The sequence below is a fragment of the Tamandua tetradactyla genome, chromosome 4 (assembly GCF_023851605.1).
Source record: "Tamandua tetradactyla isolate mTamTet1 chromosome 4, mTamTet1.pri, whole genome shotgun sequence".
Classification (NCBI taxonomy): domain Eukaryota; kingdom Metazoa; phylum Chordata; class Mammalia; order Pilosa; family Myrmecophagidae; genus Tamandua; species Tamandua tetradactyla.
The window spans coordinates 8,566,431-8,592,423 of NC_135330.1; the positions used below are offsets into that span (position 1 = coordinate 8,566,431).

General features: G+C 35.0%; 1 protein-coding gene across 5 annotated transcripts in view; it reads right to left on the reverse strand.

Annotated features, from left to right (window-relative positions):
- Positions 1-25,993, reverse strand: part of ASH1L (ASH1 like histone lysine methyltransferase) — a 340,594-nt gene that overhangs the window by 287,114 nt on the left and 27,487 nt on the right. For all 5 annotated transcript variants that reach the window (XM_077156397.1, XM_077156393.1, XM_077156395.1 and 2 more), the window contains one exon: positions 4,093-4,612. In XM_077156397.1, the coding sequence (XP_077012512.1) occupies positions 4,093-4,512 (420 nt within the window). In that variant the 5' untranslated portion in view covers positions 4,513-4,612. The remainder of the gene's footprint in view (positions 1-4,092; positions 4,613-25,993) is intronic.

Consider the following 25,993-nt stretch of genomic DNA (forward strand, 5'->3'; position numbering starts at 1 on the left):
TATTTTATATTGCACAATAAAAAACTTAAAAAAAAAAAAAAAAAGCCGCAGGGTGGCCAAAGCCAGAACATACACAAAGCAAAATATTCACTTTCAAAGCAAACTGATTATACAATTAACCCTTATCTAGTATACTATTAACCAGAAAAATGACAACTGAACAAATCAAGAGACTGATAGTCAACAATCATAATATTAATGTAATAATTCTCAATCACCTTCTGGATCTTTCACATAAAAAATGACTGCCATTTTAAAAGAAATTACAAATTTCCAAATAATTAGGAGTATGTAATGTGATAACAGACTACTAATCAAGCATAGGTGATTAAAGAGAATAATCATTCCCTAAATGAAGAAAATCTGAATATACTGAGTGTCTTCAGGTTTCCCTTTACGTGGGAAATACTACCACATCGAGAATTGAGTTGGAACCAAAGTTGACAGAAAGAAATTTCCAAATCTGCATTTCCTCTTTCAAATCCCTGGACAGAGAGTCTCCTTCAGTAGCATCTTCATTTCAACATCGCTATAAACTTTCCACAGGAACTGCAGAGTCTTATATACTTTAGTATCTTTCTAGCTTCTCTCAGGAGAGTTTAAGGTTTTGGGTCCTCTCTGGAGATGGTTACCAATCTGTTGTTTTCATTATTTCCTAACAGGATTTTATTTTTATTTTCATTTTCTTTTTATTCTTTAAATGCAATTTTATTTAGCCATATTCACACAGCATAGAAACCATCTAAAGTATACAATCACTGGTTCACAGTACCATCACATAGTTGTGCATACAGCCCCATGATCATATTTAGAACATTTTCATTACTCCAGAAAAGAAAGAAAACTTTAATTCTCCCATACTTCTTATCAATTTTTGTCTTCCCATTTGTGCTGGGTTTTGCCTCTTTGACATCTACCATCAGAATTTAGAGGGTGAGAAGTGAATAAAACAGGTATAAACACATTTTTTAAAATTTAAGTGCTTTGCTATAATCATCAATGCTCCAGAACAACTGTCAGATTCATTCTAATGACCAGAAGTGGTGTAGAAAAACAAACAAAAAAAACAACCACGGGAAAGAAATCTTAAATGAAAAAAAGCATCACATTGTACAGGCATTCTTGCCTCATATTTATCGGGACATGTTTGTTTCCTGGAACTCAAAAATACATGTATTTTTTTTCAGATCTCTTTCCCCAAGTTGATGTTTATACAGTAGTATTCTGAGTGTTGATACAGTTATACACATTTAAAGCAGAGCAAGAGCGGGCCACAGAGGTTCAGTGGCACAGTTCTCACCTGCCATGCCGGAGACCTGGGTTTGATTCCCGGTGCCTGCCCATGATTAAAAAAAAAAAAAAAGTTTAAAGCAGACTAAGAATCTGAAGTAGCTTAAAGTGGCTATAAAACTGAGAAATACATTCAAAGCCACAGAAACCATGATAGGTAGAGGACTTTCCTTTTCAGTTTTTTCTTTTGTTTTTGGTTTTAAAGAGAAGAGATTTTATTAAAAGAAAAAATTCCAGCGAATTGTGCTAAAATACTGGTTTCTATACCACATTAAAGAAAAATCTTTAAAGATTCCTTAACAGGATCTTAAAATTAACAGCAGGACATAGGAATTAAGATCCTTTCATATTTTCTTGTTCTTTTACCTTTACAGGAGAGCATAATACTATCACTTATCACTACTTTCAAAGGGAATTCCCTTAAGGATGCAGTAGAGAGAAACAAGCAAGCCAAAGAATTTAATTTTCTCTATGTTTAAAAAGCAAAATCAAAAACATGAACATGTATATATCTTCATTATACAGTCGTAAAACGGGTGATATTTTTTAATGTGAGCTACCTTTCTGGATCCAGATCCATTAAGAGCTTTTGGAAAAATATGAATTCTTTCAATTTACTAAGTGACCATATAGGAAATTATTAAGTAGGTTGTTAGCATACATATTTCACCAGCATCAATAAAGGACAGTGATACCTAATCATTTGAAGTCACTGGTGACACATTATCATTAATCTTTGCTCTTGGTCCTTGCACTGCCATCTATCTTTCTGTTTTCCTATTCCTTCATTCCATTAGTTCTTTACTGTCTTTCTGCAGCTATACTGAATATCTTCTACCTTAGACATACTTACTCTTTATGCTCTACTCTTGAGAAGCAGAAACTGATCCCCTGCATAAATGAATTATCTAAAATATTCAAATTGACAGAGACAGAAAGTAGATTAGAAGTTAACAGGGGCTTGGGGTAGTGCGGGGGGTGGGGGGTAATATGAAGAATTACTGCTTAAAGGATAAAGAGTACCTATTTTGGGTGATGAAAAAGTTTTGGTAACGGAAGGTGTTGATGGTAGCAAAACATCGTAAAAGTAATTAATCCACTGATTTGCACACTTAAAAATGGCTAAAATGGAAAATTTTATGTTACCCATGTTACCACAACTTAAAAAAAAAACAATCATGTGCCAGATACGCTTTATAAACCTAATTCTCAAAGAAATGATTTAAAATAGCCATTAACAGCCCCACTTTAAAATGAGAAAACCAAGACCAGTAGGATAAAATAAATTGCCTATGCAGTTTTTAAGCCAGGACTGAATTTGACTCCATAGTCCATGCTCTATCCACTATTTTTGAAGAACTAATTTAGAGAATAGTAATATACTGAACATTCTATGCTAAGGTAACTGTTGGAAAAAATAAACACCCACTCATTCACTACCAGTTCTCAAGTGTTATAGATACCTTCCCCTCAGAAACCATGGGCTACATCTACTACAAACAAGATACATGGGATATAAATTACTTACTGAGTAGTACCAGTAGGTGAAATATTTGCATATAAAACCTATCTTTAGAGTATTTAAAAAACATTAAAGAAAGCTAACTAAAGCAATTATCCTGGAGCCGCTTATAAGTTGTCTGTGCAAGGTAATACCATTTAAAGTAAAAATCTTTCCCAATCAACCTCATGAAAATTCTTGAGGTCAAGTGGAAAAGATAACATCTTAGAGGTGAGAAATATAAGGCTTAGGGTAGGTTATTCAACTTACCTAAGAGCTAACCACTTATTTTTTTCAAGAACCAATGCAATATCTATTTTTTTCCTGACTTACAAACTACTAACACAGCTATAGTAAATTTCAACAACAAAACATCTGGAGCTACCTTTTATTTCTACACTCTTATGCAGAACCAGCAACAATTAAAATTTCAGGATGCCACAACAATTTGGAGGAAAGCAAACAGCCCGCATGATTATAGTCTCTGGTAACATATGTAGAAAGTACATGAACTTTTTTATTAAAGAATTAACAATAAAAATCAAATCATTTCAAAGTCAGGAGTATTCCAATATTGTAGTCAAAATGTTAAACCCACTCTCTCTGCCTGAATCTGTTGTTTTACTTAGGTATGCATTGTTAAAATCTGTGTGTGGGTTCACATGGTAACTACAAGTCTGAAACTAGATACTGTATTCAGTGCCTAAAACTGTAGTCAACACATGATCGAAGCCAAATTCATATCTTACTGGACAGGATAAAGAAAGTTAAGAATAATTAGTCATCATAGGATAGCTAGCACGATGGGAACATTTTAAATACATTTACTTGCCTAATGAGAAACAACAATAAGAATTAATCCTTGTATAGAACAATTCATTTAACAAAACCTTTCAACATTTATTAGTAAAGTTGATCCTTACAAGGAAGGTAGGTGGTAGTCTAACCATTTAAAATCTTTGTGCCTCTGTTATAATTTGTCCAGTCACACTGCTAGTAAATAGGAAGGGAACATTCAAATCAAGGCTTTCTGACTACAAATCTAATTATCTTTCCACTGTGACACATTAGGAGCAGCAATCTAGCATACCCACTTAAAATATATGCCATAATTTTACAATTGCATACATGGTTATACTATCACTCCTATTTTTGACATGCCTCATAGCATCATGTTTTGGGGTGCTATGTGAATAACACAGAAAGATTAAACTTAAAACTTCTGACAAATATGTAGGTTATCTAACAATTTAAAAAAATCCATATACTGTTGACCACATATTGTTGGGAATTCTACTTACCCGTTTTGAAGGACACTGTTCATTCTTTTCATCTGTCATCTTCCCACTTTTAAGTGCTTTCCTTGGGTGCTTGATAGTCGTTTTTATGGCAGGTCGACATACATAGTTCTCTAGATTCTTTGGAGGTTTTTTAGTTCTCTTAGCCTGAAGGCCAATTTTCAACTTTAAATTACCCTCTGTGAAATTTGTTTCTTTCACTGAAAATTGTTGCTGTGCATTGGTCAAACCATCATCTTTCCCTGCCTCAATATTTCTTTCACGACTCCACTTGCGAAGCTCTTCTTCCTCCTTTGGGTTGTTCTCTAGCTCTACTTCTCTCTTGCTGACCAGTGTGCCAGTGTTGATGGCAGAAGGACTCTTTCTTGAAAATCCTTCGGAATCAGAATCCAATCCTAACATAGCAGTATTTCTAGGGTCCATCACAAGTGTATATATTGCCAAGGAATCTTAAGAAAATTTTACAGAACTGTGTTCCATAAAAAACAGGGATCACCAAAACTTGCAACCAGCATCTCTTTCTCTGTAGGATAGACCAAAACAAAAATTTATCAGAATAGAGGCAATTATTGATCAGCATGAGTTAGGGGTATAGGGGAGGGAAGCAACAACAATCTAAAGATCACAGTTTAAAACATTTAAACATTTAAAATGAATTAAAATGTAGTAAAAAATGGATTTTAATTATAAATACATTTAAAATTTCAGAATAAGGTTATCATTCTACATTTATCATTAATAGGCTATACTGGTATGGTACAAATCAGTTTCAAAATCACACTAAAACCCAACCAAAAAGCTTCTACAAATGAAGGTCAAGCAAATAATCTCATGTATTTTAGAATTCCTCAATTTCAAAGTAAATGTGTTTCCTACATTTTCGTTGAATAAAAACAGTTTTATTGAAGGTTAAGAATTATGTTTTAGGCTGGTTTTAGCGCTCCAAACTTTTATAAGAATGCTAAGAGGTTGTCAAGACTTCTTAGGTTAGCCTGTAATTGTCTCTAAGTCTAGGTAAATATTCAACTCTAAATTCATTCTTTCATTCACGCATTCAAAAATATTTGAGCCAGCCATTACCAAATGTTAGCCATTATGCTCACTGGAAATACAATACTAAACCAAGCCAATCCAGTTCCTAAAGTTATGAAGCTTACAGTCTAGAGAGAAAGAAAACATTAAACAAATAATTATGGAAATGATTACTTACAATTGTTATAAAAATCTTAAAAACCAGAAATTTATTTTCATAAGTTTTCCTAACGTCAAATCGACAGCTGACATGCTTCAATTTCCCAAATTCATAAAATATTTTAAAACTATTATGACTACTTATTATTTTACAACAGGTGGTAAACATACTTGAGAATCTAAAATAATCTACACAGGGCACTTCCTTTCTCATTTATAAAAACCCTCAAGAATCAAATTACCATATAATCAAAATGCTGACTAGTGAACATAAAACAAAAATCATAACAATTCACTATTTTTGAGAACTGATAAGACTACTCTTTACTTTAAGCATATACAGCACTCAGGATCCAGGTCTAGTACCTAGAAAACAAGAGCATTTTATAGCTTAGAAAGTTCCATTTTTGAAGTAGAGAATTTTATAGTTTAAACTATATGTCTTAACACTTCTTTTCAATAAAATTATAAGATTTTCAAGGGCAAAGGCTATGATACAGTTGTTCTACATCTCCTACAAGAAGTAAAATGTCTAGTCCAATATCTAGGTATAAGAGATACTAATAATTTATCATTTAATATTATTATCATTTAAGCAGTTACTCAAGAAATACTTGCAAATTAAATAAATTATTTAGCTTGTTCCTACTCTGTTGCATTGTACAAACAGCTGAAGAGTAATCTTCCAATCATTTCATTCTGATAATGCTTCTTGCTGTCTACCACTTTCACATCTAAACAATACACAATGCCATTAAAAGCATTTCATTACCTGGCTCTATTTTTATTTCATAATTGGTACTATTCAAACTTGTTTATCCTTATTTCTCAATGTACATCCTTTATTACTTTAGTCAATTCTGTTTTCTTTACTGACCCCAACAAATATGTTCATTTCCTCTTCTGTGCATGTGCTTTTTCTCCTTTTAACAGTACCAAGTCTATCTTTTCCATTATGGGTTTGCTATCCCTAAATCCAAATAACTCTGAAAACCAAGTTATTTGACCTGACCTGTAACCACTTTAGTCTTAGTTATCACAATTTCTAGAAATTTTCATATATTTCAATGCAGAAGTATTAATACGTCTAAATAAAGAGTTCTACTTTAAGCCTGATTAGTGGGGGTACACCCAATCTACTTTATGTTGTTATCTTTTTAAAAGCTAAAAACAAAACAAAACAAAAAGAACTTCAGTAACCAAAGGTTTTATATAATAGACTATGGCCCTATATTCTTAGACCTACATTTAAGATCCCTCCCTAAATATCTATTGTCTATAAGGAATCACAGTTAGAGCAATAAACTTTTTCTTCTCTTGCTCCAAATCTGTCAGCTACATCCCTAAATGGATTATAATTGAAATGTACGCTTCATGAGGGTAGGTACCTCTATTGGCTTATTCATCACTGTATCCCTAGTACCTAAGATGAAAAATAGCACATATTTAAGTACCAACAAATAGATGAATGAATGAATTTTAAGGTCCAATAGTTTCTAACACAAAGTCTCACAAGTAGAAAATGTTTCTTTTTCTATTTTACATAACTTCATCTTATGTTACAAGAAATCTATGTGCTTTTTCTTAATTTCACCATAACATGCTTCCAAATTATATCCCCTCTGTTCCTGTACTAATAGAGTTGGTCTAAGAAACAAAACAATACTATCACTGATCCCTTTATATTCCTGACCACTAATTTCAAGTGAACCCTTAGTGCTACTATACATTTCTCCTAGTTGACTCACTCCACCACTCTCCTAGACAACTGTTTCATATCATAGAGTTAGAAGAAACTGCCACAACTTCCTACCATATATCTACCTACCTACTAGCTCTACTATTCCTATAGATTCTGCCTTCTTTCCTATCATAATATATAAACTGTCTTTACTCCTAAACATCGTCAATCCTTCCACTGGAGGAGTAAATCCTATCCCCCCTGATTTCTCAATAACACTGCTGTGGCAACTATTCCCTCTCTCCCCTGTTATGATCCACTTCCTCCCTTTTCTTCTGGATAATGCCAAATAGCATGAAATTATGTTTCACTATCTCTAAGAAAACCCAACTTGACCCCATATCTTCCACCAGCTTCCCATTTTTCTGTTCCCCTTTATAATAACACTTTTTGAAAGAGTTTGACTACTCTCTATTTCCAAATCCTCTCCTCCTTTCCCTTTTTTTCTCTTGAACACATTAATACCTGATCTCCACACTGGTAAGTACAAGGATCAATTCTCAGCCCTCTCATCTTATTTGATCTATAAACAGAATCTGACAGAGCTAAAAATCTCTCCCTTTCTTCACTTGACTCTCAAGCCTCTTTCTTGATTCTTCACCCTTAGCGACTTCTCATCCTCAGTCTCCTTTGCTGGTTTTTTCTTTTGTCCCTGACAGTGGAAGTCCCCATGGCACGTGAATCTCTTCCTTCTTCTATCTACAGTCACTTCCTAAATGATCTGACTTTAGTATATTGACCTTAAATCACACAGAACATTGATGATTCTCAAATGCCTATATTTGACTGAGACCTATTCTTAGAACGGCAGGTTCATATTAAATGCCTTCTTTTTTTTTTAACTTTATTAATTAAAAAAAATTAACAAACAAAACATTAAGATATCATTCCATTCTACATATACAATCAGTAATTCTTAGTATCATCACATAGTTGCATATTCATCATTTCTTAGAACATTTGCATCAATTTAGAAAAAGAAATAAAAAGACAACAGAAAAAGAAATAAAACGATAACAGAGAAAAAAAAAAGATTATACATACCATACCCCTTGCCCCTCACTTTCATTTACCACTAGCATTTCAAACTAAATTTATTTTAACATTTGTTCCCATTATTTATTTTTATTCCATAATGTTCTACTCTTCTGTTGATGTAGTAGCTAAAAGGAGCAACAGACACAAGGTTTTCACATTCACAGAGTCTCATTGTGAAAGCTATATCATTGTTCAATCATCACCAAGAAACATGGCTACTGGAACACAGCTCTACATTTTCAGGCAGTTCCCTCCAGCTTCTCCGCTACATCTTGAACAACAAGGTGATATCTACTTAATGCGTAAGAATAACCTCCAGGATAACCTCTCAACTCTGTTTGGAATCTCTTAGCCTTGACACTTAGTCTCATTTCACTCTTCCCTCTTTGGTCGAGAAGGTTCTCTCAATCCCTTGATGTTAATTCTCAGCTCATTCCAGGATCTCTGTCCCACGTTGCCAGAAAGGTCCACATCCCTGGGAGCCACGTCCCACGCAGAGAGGGAGAGGGTGGTGAGACTGCTCATCATGTTGGCTGGAGAGAGAAGCCACATCTGAGCAACAAGAGGCTCTCTTGGGGGTGACTCTAAGGCCTAAATTTTAAGTAGACTTGACTTATCCTTTGTGGGGTTAAGTTTCATATGAACAAACCCCAAGACTGGGGGCTCAGCCTATAGCTTTGGTTGTCCACACTGCTTGTGAGAATATCAAGAATTCAACTTGGGGAAGTTGAGTTTCTCCCCATTCTCACCATTTCCCGAAGGGGGCTTGCAAATACTTTTCCAGTCACTGATCAAATCACTCTGGGATTCATCAGGGAATCACTCTGGAGAAACCAACAAAATCTCATGTCCTACCTGAGATTCCAAGTTCTTATAGACATTCAATCAAACTATCTACATGAGTTATATTAGGAAATGCTCTAGTCAAAATATAAATTTTGTAACAAACATTTTTTGCTTTAGTCTCACACATAAGGTGACATTTTAAAGTATTAATTATCATCTATTTTCAGCACCCTGCAATAATGACATTCCTTTGTTCTTCCTCATGCAAAAACACATTTAAAATTTGTACACTGTACATTTCACTATTATTATACACTAAATGCCTTCTTAATATATGATTTCTCTCCTTACCCCCTCACTCTCAAATCTGTTCTTTACACAGACTTCATGTGAACAAACAGCAACTCCAGCTTTCCAGTGAAAATTTTCTAATCATCGTTGACTCCTTTCCTTTCTCTAATATCTCACACACCCATTCTAGCAGCAAAGTCTATCAGTTTACCTTCAAAATACATGCAGAAGCTAACCATTTCTCATTACTTTGAAGAGCTACAACCCTAATCCAGGGATCATAACATATGACCTGGATCATCCAACAATTCCCCCACTGGTTAGGGGTTAGCTGTTTTGTCTTTCAGTCTTCTAAACTCAGCAGTATGGTGATGTTCTTAAAGCAGAAGTCAGATCATGTCATTTCTCTGCTCAAAACTCTTCCAATGAAGGATTAAAAAATAAGTAAATAATGGGGGGGATAAGATGTAAAAAAAATTGAGTACATTGAAATATTAGTGGTTAGTAAGAAGGACGGGTAAGGGGTATGAGATGTATGGATTTCTTCTTTTTATTTCTTTTTCTGGAGTGATGCAAATGCTCTAAAAATGATCATGGTGATGAACACACAACTATGTGATTATATTTTGAGCCACTGATTATATACTCTGGCTGGACTGTATGTATGTGAAGATTTCTCAATAAATATTTTAAAAATAAAGCAACAAAGTAAAACCCTTCCAGTATCTTCCCGTTTCATGCAAAGTAAAACTCAAAGTCCTTAGAATGGCCTACAGAGCCCTATGTAATCTTCCCTGCACCAGCCCTCTAATTCTCATACCTCCTACCAGTCTTCTCACTCAGTTCCAAGAAGGGAGTGGGATACACAGATCTTCCTTGTGTTTCTCAAACACAACAAAAATACCCCTACCTCGGGGACTATGCACTTCCTATTGTTTGACTAGAACAACTTTTCTACTTCCTTCAAGTTTTTGCCTAAATGTGACCTGATGGAAGAGGCATTCTCTGATAACCTTATATAAAATAGGAGAAACACCCATCTTACTATTCTCTTCTCACATCTGATCCTGTTTTATTTTTTTTCTCCATTGTTCTTCTCACCACCTGATAAATTTTGTCTACTGACTATATCCTTCCATTGGAATGTAAATTCCATTAGGAAATTGATTTTTGTCAGTTTAGTTTACAGTTATATCCCAGCCCTTAGAACAGTACCTGGGAGATTAATAAGTGCTACATTAATCCTATGCCTTATGTGGATTATTTCTTCTTCTTCAGTCACTTTTCTAATTTTCTTCTTCTCCCCTTCTTACTTATTTCCTAATTTCTGATGCCCATCTTGGGGCTCAGAGAGATGGGTGAATTGCTGTGTCTGTCATATCTTTTTGGCTTTCTGGAATAAAATCAAACATTTTACACAAAAACTGCTTTTACATTGCCTACTTAGAAGTACACACATTTTAAAATTGTCCTAAAAGTTTTGCTTTTGGTAATCAAAGAATTAAATCTTAATATATATTTAAATGCAAAGTACAAATTCTGCATTTCTTCAAAAACCTTAAAACATTTTTTACCTGGACTTATTCACTTTTATACATTCCAGTGACGGGTTTGAGAAAGCATGATTTTCCTTATTTTAAAAACAGAAAAAACTGAAGCCAAATGATTCAGATTATTCCATAAACAGCAGAAAATCAATTAATTGAGAAGGAATTAATTTGATAACATTAATCAAACCACTAAAATTATACATAATCAAGGAGGAAATCAAGGAGGAAAAAGAACAGTTTGCCTAAGGGCATGCTTTGTGACTCCATTTAGGCAGTAAAACTGGAAAATAATGACTGGCAACAAATTTAAAGTATTTCAAGTAAATATCAATCCAAATGCTGAAGATCCTTTACAACAAAGATTGCTATTTATCTGCTGAATGTAAATTGCTTGAAAAGTAGTCCCTAAAGCAATTGCTAGAATGTTTTGAAATGTCATTGCAATGTTCTTTTTTGCTTTTGCAAAGATATCTACACAATCTAGGTTTCTCATCCAAAGGCAGGAATGCCATGCTTTTACACCATTTATTCTGGCCCCTGTTACAATATATTCTATTCTAATTTCAGTCCCAAGGAGAAACAGAACTAAGACTGCTAGAACTCTTGGCTCAAAAAGGCAAGTCAACATTCATCACAAATACAATTTTGGGATTTATGTTAAAACCATTGAAATAATCCAGAACAATCTAGTCCAAACCACTACAGCTGTGAAGACTCTTTAAAAAATGACCAATTATAATAATAGGATATATATTATTTCAACACAGAGCATGGTAATCTTACACGTGGAATAATGTATATAAATTTACAGAATAAATATTTATAGTGATTTACAAAAGCCTCTTACTATATATTCTGCAATATCCCACTAAACACCTGTGAAAGCAATACAAATAGGAACTTTCACATTCATTCCTTAAGTGTAAATATCTATTAAACTTCACACCACTTGGAAGACTGGAAAGCATTCTATATGTATATATCATGTGTTATATACAGGGTGGGTAAGGAACAGACACACTTTGAATACTATTAGTAAGGCAATATAAAATTAACTAGAATAACAATAATAATATAATAACGATTAATTATAGTCATTCAGCATTAGTAAGTTAAATATAATAAAAAAAACCTAGTATTTACTGAGTTCTTAATATGTACAAGCCTCCATGCTAAATGTTTTACAAGTATTATCTCATTTAAGCCTCACAATCACCAAAGGTATTACTACTCTTTTTTAGAGATGAAAAACAGGCTGATAGCCAATATAAGGCATAGCTAGGTCTACCTGGCTCCTCTGAATTACTATGCTATGATGCCTTCAAAAGATAATTTTTAGTCCTAATTTTATTCTCTCTGCTATGTGTGGCATATCTGCTGCATTTAAAATTCTCCATTGGCTTCTATGATGACATATTTTATTGGCTCTACTACAACTGCTCGACCAAATCCATCAGTTTCCTTTAGGGGTTTGCCATTTTTTTGGGGGGGGGGGTTGCCATTCTTAATCTATCCTTTCATTCACATATTCATTCATTCAACAAATATATTCTGAGCGTTAAAATACGTTTTGAGAATTGTTACTGGCATTGTAGATAGATATGGTGACAAGGAATAAAAATATGGTCCTTGGTCTCATGAACTTTAATTTCTAGAGGGGATGGTAGATAAATGACTAATTATATAAATATATAATTATAACCTATAATAAATGTGATTAACAAAAGTACTTGTTATAGGTTTAAACTACATCTCCTCAAAAGATATACTGAAGTCCTAATCCTTGATAACTGTAAATGTGACCTTATTTGGAAATAGGGTCTTTGCAAATGTGTTTGAGTTAAAATGAGGTCATAAAGAATTAGGTGGGCCCTAATCCAGTATGCTTGATACAAAGAAAAAGGAGAAGACACAGATACAGAGGAAAGATGGCCACAGGAAGAGGGCAGCAGAGTATGGAATTATGATACCACAAGGCAAGGAAAAGCCAGGATGGGTAGGAACTACTAGAAGCTAGGAAGAGGCATGGAGGGAGACTTCAGAGAGAGCATCACCATACTGGCACCATAATTTTGGACTTCTAGCTTCTAGAAATTGAAGGAATAAATTTTTGTTGTTTTAAGCCACACAAATGTGTGGTACTTGGTTATGGCAGCCTTAGAAAACTATACAGTGCTAAATGAGGTAGTGTACGAAGGGGACTTGGAGGGGCAGAGAACATATCTTAGAGAATCATTTAAGCTGAGACCCAAAAATGAAAAGGAAATATCAAAGCAAAAGTGGGGTAAAAAAATGTTACATAATGTGCTTACAAACTCTCTGAGATGGGAAAACTTAACAGTGGATTAACCAAAGGGGAAAGAGCACAAAATGAAAATGGAAATATAACAGAATAGCTTGCAAAAGGCCTTGCTGGGCTATTTTAAGGATTTGGAATCCAAAAGTAAACTATTAAAGGGTTCTAAGAAGAGGAATAACAAGATACAATATATATTTTAAAAAAAACCTCTCTGGTTGCTGTGGAAGAATGATTTCAAAGAATGCAAAAGTTAATTCTAGAATAAATAAAATTCACAGAACAGAGTAGCATGAGTAAGTGAAAAATAAATGGATTTCAGAGTTATTGTAGAGGTAAAATTGACATATGAGAATAAGATACAAGAATGAGGGAAAAAAAGTGCGAGCATGAACAACCTAGTGACTGGTTAGAGATTCATTCAACAAATATTTACTTAATGCCTGTTACGTGCCAGGAAATCGGGATCCAGCAATGCAAAAAAAAATTATAGACAAAATTCTCTGCCCTCATGGAGGTAACATTCCATATGAAAAGTATGCCAGGATGATAAGGGCGAACTCAATATTTCTAATATTTTAGAAAAGCAAAAGTGACTGTGGGATGTGATAATCAGTAAGAAGGTACATTGAAACAGAATAGCTGTCTTCCCCTTTTATCGCTTCTTTATGTTCAATAAGACATGCTTCACGAATTATAGAAATGTATACAGTCCAGGTAGAATAATTCAAAATGAGAGTAGGCAGACCCAAAGAATGGGGAGTATAACAGAGGATTCTGGTTTGAGGCTATTTAATAAAGGCTTAATTATATTTAAGTATGTTTGGCAGTGTAATAGTTTCTAAAGTGATGTTCACAAATCTCTAAGATATGCTAAACAGTATATTTCATGAAGAATGTTTATTTTTATTTTTAATCTCTACTTTTTAATTTCTATAAAATAAAAATATATATATTTTAAAACATATACGGCCTATTAATATAGTATGACATATCTGTAAAATTTATGAGTAGACGTGTGTGGTCCTAACTTTCTTTTTTACTGCTAAGGACTGAAGGGCAAAAATTAAATGTTTAATTTATCATTGTTATCAGGAGAGATGGGGAATGGTAAATTCATTCTAAGCAGTGGGAATAATATATGTCAAGGGGAGAATAAACAGTGAGTTCAAGAAACTAACTCATACATCATGTTTTGCTTTCTCTTTTTGTTTCTTTTTCTGGAGTGATGCAAATGTTCTAAAAAATGATCATAGTGATCAATACATAGGTGATGATACTGTGAGCCACTGATTGTACATCATGTATGGGCTATATGTGTGTGAAGATTTGTCAATAAAAATATTAAAAAAAAGAAACTTAGAGGCAGTGTCGTTAGAGCAGAGAGAGTCACTAAACATGAGGCTGAAATTATAGTGAGGGACCAGTTATGTAGAGCTTTAAGAACATTGAGAAGCCATTGAAAATTGTTTGGCACGGAAGTGACATGAGCTCTTATAGCAGATACATTTCGTTCGGACTGATAATTATTATTTCTGGGTTTTGAGAGGATGTTTTATATATCTATAACCTGGTATTTGGAGATAAGAACAAAGTCGGGATTAAGGTTATTCACAACATAGGGGTAAGGAAGACATTGTCTATATTTTAGAACCACACCTGCTCTGTGAGACCAAAGGAAGGAAGGTTTTTTTTGGTCTGGAACCTAAATTTTCTGTGGCACATAATATAACTCAACCTGCCTGGACAGCTCACTTGAACAACTGAAACACTGGAGCCCAGAGTAAGAATGAGGGCCTTTAATCCTGTGTAGCTTAATGTAATGCCTGGATACATGCAGAATATATATTAAGCAGATTATCAAAAAGTATTGGTAAAGTCCCTTCAGGGATGGGAGAAAACTATACAACTATTAAATTTACTATCAGGAAATCCCCTGATACTGTGTCAAATATTAGGGATACCCAAATCAATAGGTCATGCCTTAGATCATGAGGTTTACTCTTTTGAAGCATTTGTAGGTAGTGGAGAAGCTTAGCCTACCTATAGGTATGCCCAAGAGTTACTTCTGGAGGACCTCTTTTGTAGCTCAGATGTGGCCTCACTCTCTTTAAGCCCACCTCTGCAGAGGAAATCATTGCCCTCCCCCACTACATGGGACATGACATCCAGGGGTGAAAGTCTCCCTGGCCACGTTGGGGATGATTCCCAGGGATGAGTCCAGCCCTGGCATCATGGGATCAACAATTCCATCTTGACAAAAAGGGGGAAAAGATGTATAGCTAAAGGGGGAAAGAAGTGTAACAGAGTATCAGTGGCTGAGAGAGTTCAAACAGAGTCAGAGGCTACTCTGGAGGTCACTCTTACACAAGCTTCAGTTAGAAGCTACCTATCATAACTTGTCAAACTCCAACTAAAACCATTCCAACCAATCATGAAGAACACGTAGGGCAATATATAAGATTCTACAAAGGTTCTATGCACTAGGGTAATGTTCCAGAGACCCACAACTTCCAGATGGGTCCCTGGACCAGATAATTCCTGAAACCTACAGGGCCCAGCCTCTCCAGAACATCAGCTAGTTCTATCCCTCTACCCCATATTACTGACAGCCCCCTTCAACATGAAAAAGTTAGAATAGCCATAGCCCAAATACCCTTAAATAGAGGGATAGAAAGATCAAAGGTGACGGTGGAGTTATACAGAGAAGGTAGGGTTTAACAAACGAATATGATTGCTGAATCGTTAAATTGATATTTCTTTTAGTCTCCAGTATTTTAGAACAGCTAGAAGTAAAAATCTAACATTGTAAAATTGTAACCCATATCAAACTCTGAAGTCCATTCTACAACTAACTATTGTGCTGTGCTTTGAAATTTATTGCTTTATTGTATATATGTTATTTTTCACACACACACAAAAATGTCGACTGTGATGATAAAAAAATATTTATTCCTTCTAGCCTCCTATATTCCTACTATATTTCCAACCACAAGGAAAAATCTGAGATTACTGCATCATAGCCCACAACAAATCTGGGATCTGTCCTATAATTACTTGTTGAAGAGTGCTTTGAAAACTACTGCTTTGTTCTTTCTTTGCTTTTTTATATAATGTTATATCATACAATAAAAAAAGTTAAAAAAAAAAAAAAAGATAAATGGCTAAGGATGCATGGGCGGTTCAGGGGTAGAATTATCGCCTGCCCTGCAGGAGACCTGGTTTGATTCCTAGATCATGGACCTGACCCCCCAGCTCCCAAAACAGGTAAAGAAGTGTCCTTACTGTTTTTAAGACGTTTACATTAATCACTGATGTTACAAATCTGATTGAAATTACAAAAAAAGGGAAAACTATCATGAAAATACAAACAAAATTTGAATTATGGTCCTCAAAAGTCAAATAATTCAATCATGCAACATAAATTAAACTTACAAAATTAGACAAATTGAGCTATTCTACTTAACTATAGAATCGTTCACTTAATAAGTAGTGACAATCAACAACCATCCTAACTTTCAAAGTACTGATTTCCAATAAATCCAACTATTTCCATTTGCTTCTTTATATACCACATATGTTTCTTAAATTTCAAGATGCCAGTGATTTTAAGAGACTTCATGAATTCAAGGCATATTTTCAGGGGAAAAAAAACAAAACAAAACACAACCACATTATCTATAATGACTAATTGTATTAATGCATAAATTCAGAAACATTAAACTATGAGAAGAAAGACTATGTCTCAGGAACAAGAAAATATTTTTATATCAAAAAACTACTTCTAGGAACTTTGAACAGTAGAGGGAAATAATAGACATAAATTTATATTGAGGAAGCCAAAAGGGGAAAATATACACAGTCCCACAGCTAAATCGTAATGAAAAAAAACTATACTGACTATCTGCCAGGAAGAAAATCTAATCAGACATTACTTAGCTCTATCAGAAAAGTAAAGTTAACAAAGATCAAAAATATCATTTCAATTTTATTTTTTAAAAAGTGAGGGAGGTTACAAGGAATGTACAGGGACACTGACCTCTATTCCAAGGAAATAATAAACTGGCAACCAGATGGAACGAAAAGTTACATTAAAAATCTGTTCATTAATAAAGTATTTGCAGACTAAGAAGTACAACTGTGGTGTATACATATTGTGTGGCTACAGAAAGGATCGAAGTTGTGCGGCATGCAACGAGGTGAATGATCCTTAGGGACATTATGTGGTGCAAAATAGGCCAGAAGCAAACGAACAAATATTGTATGGTCTGTTTGAGAAAATACTTATAAGAAAACTGGGGCCCAGATTGTAAACTCTTATAGCAGTCACATTTAATCCAGAGCCGTAAACGTTATTTTTAGATTTTGAGATGCTATGGTATATATGTACAACCTAGTATCTCCCTGAAATTTTGGCTACTTGTGGTGACACTTGAGACTCAAATTTGGAGTTCTGCAGCTTAAAGTGACCACTGCTACATATAACAATTGTTCAAGTACTAAAAAAAAGATCAAGCTTCTTAGAATTAAGAACAAAGCCGAACTGATCGAAACTAAGGTAAATCAGAATACAGATGTAAGAATGAACCTGTAGTTTAGAACAGAACTTCACCTATCGTATGAGACCAAAGGAAGAGAGGTTTATTTTGCCCCAAACGTAAACTTTCTATAGCACGTAATCTAACTCAACCTGTCTGGACAGATCATTTCAACAACCCAAACACATGGAGCCAAGAAGGGAATGAGGGCTTGTAATTCTGTATAGCTTAATGTAATACTCAGATGCATCCCAGAGTATGCTGGGTAGATAATTAAAAAGTACTGGCAAAGTTCCTTGAGGGAAGGGAGAAAAAAATGTAGAATTATTAAGCTTTACCACAGGGGAAACCCCGGATACTCCTTCAAACATTAATGATTGTTCTAGTTTGCTAGCTGCCAGAATGCAATATACCAGAAATGGAATGGCTTTTAAAAAGGGGAATTTAATAAGTTGCTAGTTTACAGTACTAAGGCCAAGGAAATGTCCCAGTTAAAACAAGTCTATAGAGATGTTCAATCAAAGGCATCCAGGGAAAGATACCTTGATTCAAGAAGGCTGATGAAGTTCAGGGTTTCTCTCTCAATTGGAAGGGCATATGGCAAACATAGTCAGAGTTTCTCTCTCATTTGTAAAGGCACATGGTGAACACAGTCAGGGCTTCTCTCTCATCTGGAAGGACGTATGGTGAACACAGCATCATCTGCTAGCTTCTTCTCCCGGCTTTCTGTTCCATGAAGCTCCCCAGGGGCATTTTCCTTCTTTATCTCCAAAGGTCGCTGGCTGGTGGACTATGCTTCTTGTGGCTAGGTCATTCTCTGCTCTCTCAGAAATCTCTCTCTCCAAAATGTTTCCTCTTTTAATAGGACTCCAGTAAACCAGTCAAGACTCACCCAAATGGGTGGAGACACATCTCCCCTAATCCATCTTAACAACTACTCTTGATTAAATCACATAAGAAATGGCTGTCTTTACAAAATGGGATTAGGATTAAAACATCGCTTTTCAAGCGTGCATACATCCTTTCAAACCAGCACAATGAATTCACAAGGCCAAGCCCTTGATCTTGAGGCTTGCTCTTCTGAAGTTATTTAGGTAGCAGAAAAGCTAAGCCTACCTATTATTATGCCTAAGCATTACTTCCAGAAAACTTCTTTTGTTGCTCAGATGTGGCCTCTCTCTCCCTAAACTCAACTCTGCAAGGAAAATCATTACTCTCCCCCCTACGTCAGACATGACATCCAAGGGTGAAATTCTCCCTAGCAACAAGGGACATGACTCTAAGGGATGAGCCTGGCCCTGGCACCATGGGATAAACAATGCCTTCCTAAACCAAATGGGGGAAAAGAAATGAAACAAAATAAGGTATTTTTTGTGGCTAAGAGTGTTCAAATAGAGTCAAGAGGTTATTCTGTAAGATACTCTTATGCAAACTTCAGCTCCATACTGCTAATTACCCCGGTCTGCCAAACCAAAAATTGATGTCTTTAGCCCTCAACAACAAATTTATCAATCCCGGAGGAGTGGGAGAACTAGATTTCCAGAGTAATAAAAACATAATACTAAGAAGCCCAGTTCTCAGGAAAAAACTACAAAACATATAAAGAAACAGGGAATTATACACCGTCCACAGGAATAAAAGAATTTACCAGAAAAAATCCCTGAGGAAATTTATTCATTAGTACTGTTAATCTAAGGTTTGAAATCAAATATCTTGAATATGTTCAATGAGTTAAACGAATGCTTACCCAAAGAACAAAAGGAAATCAAGAAAACACTGTCCAAGCAAAATAAAAAGAAGTAATAAAAAAGAACAAAACTGATATTTTGGGACTATAAAGTATAGAACTGAAACAAAAAACTCATTAGATAGGTTCAACAGCAGACAGGAACAAGCAGAAGGATCAGCAAACTTCAAGTCAACACAATAAAAATTATTATGGTGTGAGAAGCAGAAAGAAAAAATAATGAAGAACAATAAACAGCCTGAGGGACATGTGGGATACCATAAAGCATACCAACACTTGCATCACTGAAGTCCCAGAATAAGGAGAGAGAAATAAAAAAAGTACTTGAAAAAATAATGGCTGAAAATTTCCAAATCTGATGAAAAACGTAAATATATACATCCAGGAAGCTCAATGAACTCCAAACAGGGTAGACTCTTTAAGACATCTACACCACGACACATTAGAGTGAAATTGTCAAAACTGAAAGACAAAGAGATTTTGAAAGCAGCAAGAGAGATCTAACATAAGGAATCCCAATAAGGTTAATGACAGACTTCTCTTTAGAAACCATGGAGGGCAAAAGTGGGATAGCATATTTAAAGTTCTTAAAAACAACAACAAAAAACAACTGTCAAGCAAGAATTCAACATCAGCAAATCTATGTTGGAGAAACGAACACATTTACAGATAAACGAAAGCTAGAAGAACTCATTACCAGAAGACTTGCACTATAAGAAATGCTTAACGGAGTTCTTTGGGCTGGAATGAAAGGACACGACACAGTAACTCAAAGCCATAAAAACAAACAAAGAACAATGATAAAAGCTAACTACATATAAATATTACATCCTGCATTGTTTTACTTTTGATTTGTAACTGTTTTTCCCACCTACAAGATTTAACAGGTAAATGTGTAAAATGACATTTATGAGATAGGTTAACGGGCATACAATGTATAAAGATGTAAGGAGATTTACAGTAGTAAGAGTATGTATACTATTGAAACTAGGTTAGTACTAGTCAAACTACACTGTTATTAGTTTAAGATGTTAACTGCAATTACAAAAAGCCACTAAGAAAATAACTGAAGAAAAAAAGAAATAAGAAGGAAATCAAAATGATTCACTACAAAAAGCAACTAAATTTAATAAAAAGGCATCAATGGAGTACTTGAGAAACAAAAAACATGTAAGACATATGGAAAACAAATGGCTGAATGGCAGAAATAAATGCTTTGTTCTTAAACTCCCCTATTAAAAGGTAGACGTCAACAGATTGGGTGAAAAAGTATGAGCCATCTGTATGGTGTGTATAAGAGACTCATTATAGGCACAAAGACACAAAGGTTGAAAAGAAAAGTGTGGAAAAAGATATTCCATGAAAACAGTAATCAAAAGAGAACTGGATGCATACATTCCTGCCAATCCTAAACAACACTTGTAAATGTAAGATTCTACAAAGTTTCCATATACTAGGGTAACTTTCCAGAAACCTATAACCTCCAGATGGGTTCCTGGACCAGATAAGTTCTAGAAATGCAGAGGGGCCAGCCTCTCCAGAACATCAACTACTTCTAACCCCTTATTCCATATTTTTAACAGTTCCTTCCAACATGAAAAAGTTAGAATGGGCATAGCCCAAATCCCCCTAAAGAGTGGGAGAGAAATCAAAGGTGATGATGGAGTTACACAGGGAAGGTAGGGTTTAACAAATGAGTATGATTGCTAAGTCATTACACTGATATTTCTCCTAGTCTCTAGTACCTTAGAGCAGCTAGAAATAAAAACCTAAAATTGTGGAACTGTAATCCATACCAAACTCTGAAATCTGTTCTACAACTAATTGTTGCAATGTGCTCTGAAATTTATTGCTTTTAGTGTATATATGTAATTTTTCACAAAAAAGGAAAAAAAATCAATTGTGATGATAAATGCACAGCTATATATATAAAAAAAACGAAGGGTAGCATCAAGGGATTGAGAAAACCTTTTCGACCAAAAGGGGGAAGAGGGAAATGAGACAAAGTGTCAATGGCTGAGAGATTCCAAACAGAGTTGAGAGGTTATCCTGGAGGTTATTCTTATGCATCAAGTATATATCATCTTGTTATTCAAGATGTAATGCAGAGGCTGGAGGGAACTGCCTGAAAATGTAGAGCTGTGTTCCAGTAGCCATGTTTCTTGAGAATGATGGAATAATGATACAGCTGTCACAATGTGACTGTGGAAACCTTGTGTCTGATGCTCCTTTTATCTACCTTGTCAACAAAGGAGTAGAACATATGGAATAAAAATAAATAATAGGGGGAACAAATGCTAAAATAAATTTAGTTTAAATGCTAGTGATCAATGAAAGCAAGGGGTAAGGTAGGTATAATCCTTTCTTTTCTTTCCTGTGTTCGTTTTATTTCTTTTTCTGAATTAATGCAAATGTTCTGAGAAATGATGAATATACAACTAAGTGATGATATTGTGAATTACTGATTATGTATGTTGTTTTACTTTGTTTCATTTTTTTAATTAATAAATAAATTAAAAAAAAAAAAAAAAACGATGGGCTTAGGTTGGAACACTGCCTTTGAAATTTAAAAGCCACTCAGCTTCTCAAGGAATTACTTACCTCAATCGTAAAATACAGAAATATCAACCAATGCATGGTATTGTTATGCACATACAGGGCAAAGCACATACACAATAAACACTAGCTTTTCAAACAAAAAAGAGGACTGCAGTGACTACATTACTGTCATTCAAAATACGGCTTAAGACAAAAAAAGATTTAAGAGGCAAAGAAAGATATTATATATTGTTAAAAAGTCCAATCTAGCAAGAAAATATGATTATAAACATTATGCACTGTTCTAGTTTGCTAGCTGCCGGAATGCAACACACCAGAGATGGATTGGCTTTTAATAAAAGGGGATTTATTTTGTTGGTTCTTCAGAGGAAAGGCAGCCAACTTTCCACTGAGGTTCTTTCTTACGTGGAAGGCACAGGATGGTCTCTGCTGGTCTTCTCTCCAGGCCCCTGGGTTCCAACAACTTTCCCCGGGGTGACTTCTTTCTGCATCTCCAAGGGCCTGGGCTGAGCTGCAAGTGCTGAGATGAGGAATGCCAAGCTACTAGGCTGTGCTACGTTGAGATCTCTCATTTAAGCACCAGCCAATTAAGTCAAACGTCACTCATTGCAGGAGACACGCCTCCTAGCCGACTGCAGATGTAATTGGCAACAGATGAGGTTCACGTACCGTTGGCTTATGTCCGCAGCAACAAGATTAGGTATGCTCACCTGGCCAAGTTGACAACTGACTCTAACTAACACATGCACCATACAAAAGAGCCCTGAAATACAACTCAACAAGACAGACACCCAATTAAAAGATGGGGCAGGATTTGAATAGATATTTCTCCAAAGAAGGTATTTAAATGGCCAATAAGTATACGAAAAGAAACTCAACATCATTAGCCAATACAGAAACGCAAATTAAAACTATGAGAGTTCACTTCATTTCCAATAGGATGGCCATTATTGAAAAAAAAAAGAAAATAACAAGTGCTGACCAGGATACAGAGAAACAGGAACCTTTGTACATTGGTGATAGGAATGTAAAATGGTGCAGTTACTATGGAAAATAGATTGGCTGTTCCTAGGAAAACACAGACCTTCCATATGAGCTAGGAATTCTATTCCTGGATATATACTCAAAAGAACTGAAAGCAGGCATTTGGACAGATACTTGTATAACAAATTTCATAGCAGCATTATTCACAATAGCCAAAAGGTGGAAGCAATCCATGGGTCTACCAACAAATAAATGGATAAAGAAAATGTGGTATATCCACAGAAATAAGTATTACTCAGCCCTAAGAAGTGAAATTTGGAACATGGGACAACATGGGTGAACCCTGAAAATACCATGTTGGGCTAAATAAGCCAGACACAAAAAGATGAATACTGAATGATTCTTCTTCCATGAAATTCTTAGAATAAGTAAATTTACAGAACCAGAAAGCAGAGCAGTGGTTATCAGGGATCAGGGGAGAAAGGATTGGGGAGTTATTGATAAATGAGTATGAGTTTTGGTGGGGATGATGAAAACAGTCTAGAAATAGATAGTAATGAGAGTTACACAGCATTGTCAATGTAATTAACGTCAAGGAACTGCTGACTTAAAATGGTTAAAACAATATTTTTAAGAAAATGCCAGAGTGCAACATTTTATACTTCCTTACAGAAGGCAAATTTGTGAACATGAAGTTGTTCCCGCCCCTCCCAACTCCAAAATATTACAAAATTCTAAAATTGTAACCATTTTAAACAAAAAATATTTAATAGTCTTACTGGTTATAAAACTATAACGGGTTTGTCAAATTATGATAGGCAGCAATGCTTAACTGAAGCTTGCATAAGAGTGGCCTCCAGTGTAGCCTCTTGACTCTCTCTGAACTCTCTCAGCCACTGATACTTTATTAGTTACAATTCTCTTCCCTCTTTTTGGCAGGATGGAATTGATCCCACAGTGCTAGGACCTGACTCATCCCTGGGAGTCATCTCCCACGTGACAAGGGAGATTTTCACCACTGGATGTCATGTTTCCTGTAGGGGGGAGGACAACAATTTCCCTTGCAGAGGTGGGCTTAAACAGGGTGAGGCCACATCTAAGTCACAAAAGAGGTCCTCCAGAAGTAACTCTCAGGCAGACCTATAGGTAGGCTAAGTTCTCTGCTACCTACATATGCTTCACAGGAGTAAGCCTCATGATCTAGGGCTTGGTCTGTAGATTTGGGTGTCCCTAATATTTGACACAGTATCAGGGGATTTCCTGGTAACGTTTAATAGTTTTATATTTTTTCTCCCACCCCTCAAGGGACTTTGCCAATACTTTTTGATTACCTGCTTAATATATTCTAGGATGCATCCAGACATTACATTAAGCTACACAGGATTAAAGGTCCTCATTCTTATTCTGGGATTCCTGTGTTTCAATTGTTCAAGTGAGCTATCCAGGCAGGTTGAGTTATATTATGTGCTGAAGAAAATTTAGGTTCCAGACAAAATAAAACTTTCTTTCTTTGGTCCCACAGATTAGGTGTGGTTCTAAAATATAAACAATGTCTTCCTTACCCCTGTGTTCTGAATTACTTTAATTCAGACTTGATCTGCTTTGTTCTTATCTCTAAATACCAGGTTATAGATATACAAAACATCCTCTCAAAATCCAGAAATAATAATTACCACTTCAGACCTAAGGTGTTTGCTGTGACAGCTTACAATATAGGCCCCCCTATTTTCTTATAAGCATTTTCTCTTTTTTGTGGTTAATTTTTTAAAAATTAAGATATCAAACAATACACTTAGAACCACCAAAAACGGATATCTTAGTTAGCTTAACCATAAGCATATTTAAATAAAGTGTCCATACAATCACTGTAAAGCCTGGGTTTACGCAGTAAGTTTCATAAACCAATTCAAAATTGGGGCAACAAGGAAAATATCTATGTATTCAGATAGTAAAGTTCTTAACTTGTAAGTATTAAACACTAACATAGACACCATTTGATCAGCTGACAAAACTGTGAACGTTCTCAATATCAAGTAGAAAGCTTTTACAAGTATCTGCATTGCTATAGTAACAACCTATGTTACTAAATATTTTCATTATTTCAGGAAAATCTGAAGATACAAATACTTTAATAATTAACATATGGAAATCTTAACCACCTAAAATGTGTATCTTAGTTAATTTATCCATAAGCAAATTTAAAAAAAATTTAAGTAATCATTGTAAAGCCTGTTTGTGCAGTGTATCATAAACCAATTTAAAATTAAAGCAAATGAAGGAAAAAAATCTATAAATACAGATATCAGAGTTACTTGAATTCTAAATATTAAAGTTTCTTAAATACCATTTGATTAACTATCAAAACTGTGCATTTTCAAATGTTTGTATTTTTTAACCATTTTTTAGTCGTAAAATATAACATATATATACAAAGAAAAAAAGCAGTATTTTTCAAAGCACACTTCAACAAGCAGCTACAGAACAGTTTCCAGAGTTTGTCATGGGCTACCATGCCCTCATATCAGATTTTTCCTTCTAGCTGCTCCAAAACACTGGTGGCTTTATCAGTCATAACAATGGAATCATATAGCATCTGTCCTTTTGTGTCTGACTTATTTCACTCAGCATTATGTTCTCAAAGTTCATTTTCTAAAAGAGACCATATAATAATTGTTCTTTCGTTTCTGGCTTATTTTGCCTCACCAAATGTCCCACAGGTTCATTCACATTGTTGCATGCCTCAGGACTTTGTTCCTTTTCTTAGCAGCACAATATTCAATCATATGTATATATCATCATTTGCCAATCTACTTCTCAGTCAACACATCCTTTAGCCACCTGCATTCATTAGGCATCATGCATAATTTCCAAAGTCCACAGTCCATCAACACCTCAATTTTAAATAATTTCGTTGTTCTCAAGAGAAAGATAACTAATAAACATGCCCCCACCAAACAGGAAATGAGTCCAGCCCTGGCACTGTGGGATCAACAATTCCACAATTGTTGATTAACAAAAAGGGGTAAAAGAAGTGTAACTAATAAAGTATCAGTGGCTAAGAGAGCTCATATAGCACCAAGAGGCTACTATGGAGGACACTTGGGCAACCTTCAGTTAGACACTGCTACCTACCATAATTTGTGAAACTCCAACCAAAAACATCCAGTTAATCCTAAAGAACAC